At 56.1% G+C, this 6,165-nt stretch overlaps 1 protein-coding gene across 1 annotated transcript; it reads left to right on the forward strand.

The window, feature by feature from the left end:
- Nucleotides 1–2,015: 2,015 nt before the first annotated feature.
- On the forward strand, nucleotides 2,016–3,293 carry LOC123120922 (17.4 kDa class I heat shock protein-like). Its single transcript, XM_044540885.1, has 3 exons — nucleotides 2,016–2,112; nucleotides 2,671–2,808; nucleotides 2,974–3,293. Exons 1-3 carry the CDS (start codon nucleotides 2,016–2,018, stop codon nucleotides 3,291–3,293), a joined length of 555 nt encoding a protein of 184 aa, XP_044396820.1.
- Nucleotides 3,294–6,165: the final 2,872 nt, after the last annotated feature.

Consider the following 6,165-nt stretch of genomic DNA (forward strand, 5'->3'; position numbering starts at 1 on the left):
AAATGAGAGCGTTGCAACACATTGATATCATTGAGTGTGACGGGCATACCAAAAAAGCAAAGCCAAATCCATAAATCCTCGGATGCTACGGCCTCTAGCACAATTGTTGCATCACGAGACTTGCCACAATACATTCCTTGCCAAGCCTTGAGGCAATTTTTCTAATTCCAATGCATACAATCAATGCTACCTAGCATCCCAGGCCAACCTCTCCTCTCATTTGCTGCCATCAATTTCTTTGTGTCATCTTCATTTGGTGCCTGAAAATACTCGGGACCAAAGACACGGACGATCACTTTCGCAAATCTACGCACAGACTCAATTGTGCTATCTTCACCAATACGAAGATACTCATCGGCATAGTCAGCCGGAACGCCATATGCAATCACCCGCATAGCTGCGGAGATTTTTTGATATGCACTAAATCCCTTTAAGCCCGCGGCATTCCTTCTCTGAGTGAAATACCGGCAATTTGCCTCGCAAGCTTCAACAATTTTCACAAAAAGGGATCGGCGCATTCGGTACCTTCTGCGGAAGAGGTGTGCAGGATATGTAGGATTCTCCGAAAAATAATCTTGCATCAACATCTCGTTTCCAAGATGGCGATTCCGCGGAATGCACAGACGCCCGACAGTAGATCCTCACCTCCTCTTTCGGTACTCGTCTTCATGCTCCTTCACGGCAAGCGCCATGATCAATGTTTGCTGCTGAAAATTCGCAAGCATGGTCTCCACATCCGAGTCGTCCGAATCGGACGAATCGGATAGCAAGAACTTCTCGCACGGGGTCAACTCCATCTACACGCACGCCGGCGCGTCAATCTACTACACAGTTCGCGAAAATCATAAAAAGGGGACTAACCGGTGGTGCGCTCGGCGATGGTTGATCCCAGCGGCGGCGGCGACTGGGGGCGGCTCTTCTCGCCGGATCCGGAGGGGCGGCGCAGCGGCTCGGCGCGGGAGGGTGTGGGGCGGCCCCGCGGAGCGATTCCACCCGCAGATATGGCCGGAATCGCCGGCGGCAGGCGGGCGGAAGCAAAGGCGGGCGGCGGCGGAAGGAAGGGGGAAAAGAGTGCGGGCTGAAATGTCCCTCCCGCCAACTGCTTCTCTGTGATGCAGGGCACCGCAGCCGCGAGGGGGAAACCCGCGTTTTCCCGGGTTGGGGCCGGAAATTTGCCGCGCCCCCTAAAATTTTTTGCGGGCCGGGGCGGGATGCGGGGTCTGGTCCGGCAGGCTTTTCGGCCCGCACCCGCATTTTGGCGGTTATTTTGCGGGTCGGGGGCAGATGCGGGGTCTGCTAGAGTTGCTGTTACAACATTAAGAATTTGAGCACACTAGAACTTGACCTTTACCTGCATATATCTGTCAAGACGGTGACTGGCAAGATCATTGATATTGGTGTTTGGAGTTCAGATACCATCAAGCATGTCAAGGTGGTGATTCACAGTCGGGGTGGAATGCCTTGGTACGAGCAGCGCCTCATCTTTGCCGGCAAGGAGCTGGAGGATGGCCACACCCTGGCAGACTACAACATTGAGGATTCGTGCACTCTTGAGCTTGTCCGGTGGCTGCTTATCTATGTCAAGATGCTGACCGGCAGCACCATTGATCTTGCGGTTTTGAGTTCAGACAAGATCGAGGATGTCAAGGCGATGATTTATGACCAGGAGGGCGTTCGCTTGTTTGAGCAGCGCCTCATCTTTGCCGGCAAGCAGCTCGAGGATGGCCGCACCCTGGCGGACTACGACATTCAGAAGCACGCTTCACCTCGTCCTTCGCCTCAGAGGGGGTAGAATGATCCTCATCAAGACGCGGACTGGCAACACCTTTCTTCCCACAGGGGTTTGGATTGACAACACGATTGAGGATTTCAAGGCCGCGATCCACAAGGAAGAGGGCATTCCCCCATCGCAGCAGCACCTCTTCATTGCCGGGAAGCCGCTGGAGAACGACCGCACCCTGGCGAGCTACATCAGCCATGATTCTGACATCCTCTACGTCAGCCCTGATTCCCACATGGTCATTCACCTTTTGTGTCGGCGCGCGCCGCTGCCTCGTCGGATTGTGGACAGGGCGCGCAGGCTGCGGAACAAGCAGGAGCTTGGGCATGGCTGTCTGTAATGCAGCGTGGTCCAATTTGTCTCAGTGGAGTCTAGGCGAAGTCGAACCGTTAGTTAGAAGTCTCTAATGTACTTCCTCCGTTTCAAATTACTCGTCGCAGAAATGGATGTATCTAGAACTAAAGTACATCTAGATATATCCATACCTGCGACAAGTAATTCGGAACGGAGGGAGTACATTAAAGTCTAGGCGAAGTCGAACCGTTAGTTAGAAGTCGCCCGCATGCAATTATTTTCACATCGGAAGCCGGAAATTTGAGTGGGCTACTACTTCAAATTTGGGATGTGCCTGAAGAACTGCACATCTGGGAAAGAATTCCAAGCGTTTATCACAATGTCACAATTTCTTTGGAAGTGTACATGTTAGACTGTGTCCACTCAAATGTTGTCTTTATCCTCTGGCTCATATGAAGGTGGATTATAATGTTACTTAAAAGTTCTCTTAACGAATGGAACCACTGAAACTAAAGCGCAGAGGCGTTAGGCGTTAGCCGGAGGCACGCTACCTTGTCCTTAACCAATGGCTTAAGAACTGCATCAGCAAACAATAGCAAGACGCAGAACAGTCTCAAACTTCCTGCAGTTTGCAGACGTGCTTACCTTCGGCTCCGGCAGCGGCGGCCTCGTCCCGCGCACCTCCTCTGACACGGCGGCCTTCGCGGGCGGGCGCATCGACTGGAAGGAGACCCCCGCCCCGAGGCGCAGGGGCGGAGCTACGTACAGCTAGCCGGTGTCACCGGGTGCAATTTGTACATACTCATTGGTTTAGTGTATAGGTCATTGAATTTTTTGATATGTAGACATGTGTTCTTCTATGTGGACACCGGATAATTTTAAGTCTGGATCTGCCCCTGCCGAGGCGCACGTGTTCAAGGCCGACGTGCCGGGGCTGAGGAAGGAGGAGGTGAAGGTGGAGGTGGAGGACGGCAACGTGCTCTGGATCAGCGGCGAGCAGAGCAAGGAGCAGGAGGAGAAGACGGACACCTGGCACCGCGTCGAGCGCAGCAGCGGCAGGTTCCGGCTCCCGGACGACGCCAGGGTGGAGCAGGTCAGGGCGTCCATGGAGAACGGCGTGCTCACCGTCACCGTGCCCAAGAAGCCCGAGGTCAAGTCCATCCAGATCTGCTGCTCCGTCCATGGGAAATTATTTCATCGAGTCCGGCCGTGTGTGTAGGTGTAGTGCAGTGGTGTGCGTCGGAGTCGGTGTTTGAGTCTCTCGTCGTGCCTGTTGTTTTGTTCACCAGTCTGCACCCGATCGGCAACAGATAGTAACTCTGACTGTTACCTTCTCTGCTAATTTGTGAATGGCCCTACGGATCACACAAAGTTTCTAACCCTCACACAAAAGCAATGCCAACTGACTCGTTACAAGCACGCTGATTTTCCTGAGAGGTTGAGAGCAGGGATGCCAAAGTCGGAGCTCCGGACGCTGGTGGGCGGAGGAGCAGCCAGTGGTTTCTTGTCTTCCCGGTCGCTCGTCAGGTGTGAGGCCAGTGGTATCACCTGCAGCCCTCAACCTGTGAACAGAGGTTCCATGTTTGATTTGGCTTGGCTTACAAATAAGCAATTCCTTTAGTGGAAACATTCGGAGGGCTAAGGTGAATGGTAAGGACCTACTCTGATGCATCAAACGTTGTTGACTTTAAGAGATTCAAAAAATATTTCAAGGGTAAAGAAGAAAGAATGGGTTTTCAGTTAGAGCTGCTAGTTCTAGAAAGTTTGGAAGAGCTTACTGCTCTCGATGCTGGTACTTAGAGCATCTTCAGCAGCTTGTCTCATTTTTGTTCTCTAAATTTCTATATATGGTCTGTTGAGATTATGTGTCCTAACGTTAGGGCACTTAGAGCAACTCCAATGGGGCAACCCATTTCATCCGCCTGTGTCCGTTTGGGTCGGCGCGGGTAAAAGTGGTGGTCCAACGCACCAACCCAAACTCAAATCACGTTTGCTTCGCGTCCGCGCCGACGCATTTGCGGCCCAAATTTGCGTCCCAAATGCGTCGGCGCGGACGCCGAACGGACGCCACGTGCGCCTTCTCGATGCCCGCGGCGTCCCCACTTGACGGCCGTCCAACTACCCGCTGCCCACGCGGTCAGCTTAATTTATGACCACGGGCCCACGCGTCAGCGACGGCGGTCGCCCTTTTTTAAGCCGACCGTGCGGCAGGGCCGTCCTCATTCAAACTCGCCGTCCACATCTAGGCAAGCTCGCTCCCCCGTCGCCGGCAAACCCTAGCCAAGCCAAAATGGGGCTCTTCTCCGGCGCCGGCAGCAGCAGCAGCAAGGCCAAGGGCAAGGCCCCAGCCGTCCCTTTCCCCTCCGAGGGCCTACCGCCTCCGCCGGCGCCAGCACGCCGGCAGAGGGTGCGCGTGAACGTGCCAGTGCACCAGGCGGAGTGGCACTGGCAGCACCGCCAGCCTCTGTCGTACCCCGACGTGACACTACCGCACGACTGGCATCTGGATCCAGATAGGATCCCAGTGCCGGCGGCGCCGCGGTCGGCTAGGGCGCACACGGAGGAGGTGCGGCGCCGGCGGGCGCTGCTGACGCCGAAGCAGCGCCGCGAAGCCGCCTACGCCACCGACTCGCCGAACTGGAAGAGGTGGTTCGCCTTCGAGCACGAGGAGGCGAGGCCGCCCCCGCTCGTCGTCCGCGAGGAGGACCAGGCGGCCCTTGCGGCGGTCTACCGCGAGAGCGAGGAGGACGAGCGGCGCAGGGTGGAGGCGGTGGAGGAAGAGGAGGCTCGGTACGAGGCGGCCATGGCGCAGGCCCTTGCCCTCTCCGCGGCCGGCGATTGCGTGGTGCCGCCGGTGGCCCCGCTGTCCCCTCCCCGACGCAGCGTCAAGGCCGACCCGGATCCCGAGACGGAGCCCGAGCCGGAGCCCATCAAGCGCTACTCCTGGACGGGAGTGTTAGGCGAGTGGGTGTCCGCGCCCCCGGTTTGGCTGGGGGCGACCCCGGCGCAGGAGCAGGCGTACCTCGAGATGTGGCGCGGGCGCCGGCTGGCCGAGGAGCGCCGTCGCGGCGAGTACGAGGAGATGCTCGAGCGCGACCTCGAGGAGGAGGCGCGCGAGGCTGAGGAGGAGGCGCGCCAGGCAGCGGCTGCACAGGCGGCCGCACAGCCCCCCGCGCCGGCACTGCCCACGCCGGAACAGCCCCCCGCGCCCGCACTGCCCGCCCTGGAACAGCTGCCCGCGGCCTACATCGCCGCCGCCTGGAACACGGCGTTCCCCTGGGCCAGCCCTGCGCTGACGCTCATCGACCTCACCGACCCCGAGGACGACGACGACGCCGCCTCCTAGGGCAGCGCGCCACCTCGTAGTTTAGTTTTTTTAGTTTTATTTAATGCTAATGTGGACGCGTGGACTCTCGCCGGCCTTCCTGTTCGGCTTTAATGTTTAATTAAGTTGTTTTAATTTTAAATATGCATGCATAGTATTTTTTGGCGGCGCCGTCAGAATGGTTCGGGCCAGCGTTGGGCGCACGAGCCGACCCAAACGCGGAAGCAGACGTCCATGTCCGCCTGGCCGACCCAAACGGACAAAAAGCGGACGAAATCGCCGTCCGTTTGGGTCGGCCCGTTGGAGTTGCTCTTAGGGCAGTTAGTTTACAACCCTAACGTTGATTTACATAATCAGAGAAATTTATACTCTATTATGACGCGTTGCTCACAAGCGCGTGCTTCGGGATATAACGGGCAGAATCCATTAACAAACAAATATGATCATGGTTGGTAATTTGATCTGGACGCCGTAAATTAGTTGTAACGATTAGGAATCTTATATTTGTATAAAAGGTGGACGCTTTGGAAAGACACTATAAGAAGGTCCTTATCCCCTAGCCTCATATATGTAAATTATGAACGGCATCACGGATAAGCGCGGAGGAATAGGGGTCCACAAACCCTAAATTTCTAACACTGGCATCATGAGCTCAGGTTCTTTCATCGACAACTATGTTATTGGGCTTTCGCCGGCGCAATCGCTAATCCGCTTGATATTCTGCCGACGTGGTCGTCGCTCCTAATCTACATCCGCCGCGTTCTCT

Source organism: Triticum aestivum, chromosome 5D, assembly GCF_018294505.1.
Source record: "Triticum aestivum cultivar Chinese Spring chromosome 5D, IWGSC CS RefSeq v2.1, whole genome shotgun sequence".
Classification (NCBI taxonomy): Eukaryota; Viridiplantae; Streptophyta; class Magnoliopsida; order Poales; family Poaceae; genus Triticum; species Triticum aestivum.

Coding starts and splice junctions, on each gene's coding strand:
- LOC123120922 (XM_044540885.1), top strand. CDS start 2,016: ATGGTCATTCACCTTTTGTGTCGGCGCGCGCCGCTGCCTCGTCGGATT. Junction 2,113..2,670: donor GCAGGAGCTTGGGCATGGCT/GTCTGTAATGCA, acceptor AGCAAACAATAG/CAAGACGCAGAACAGTCTCA. Junction 2,809..2,973: donor CATCGACTGGAAGGAGACCC/CCGCCCCGAGGC, acceptor GATCTGCCCCTG/CCGAGGCGCACGTGTTCAAG.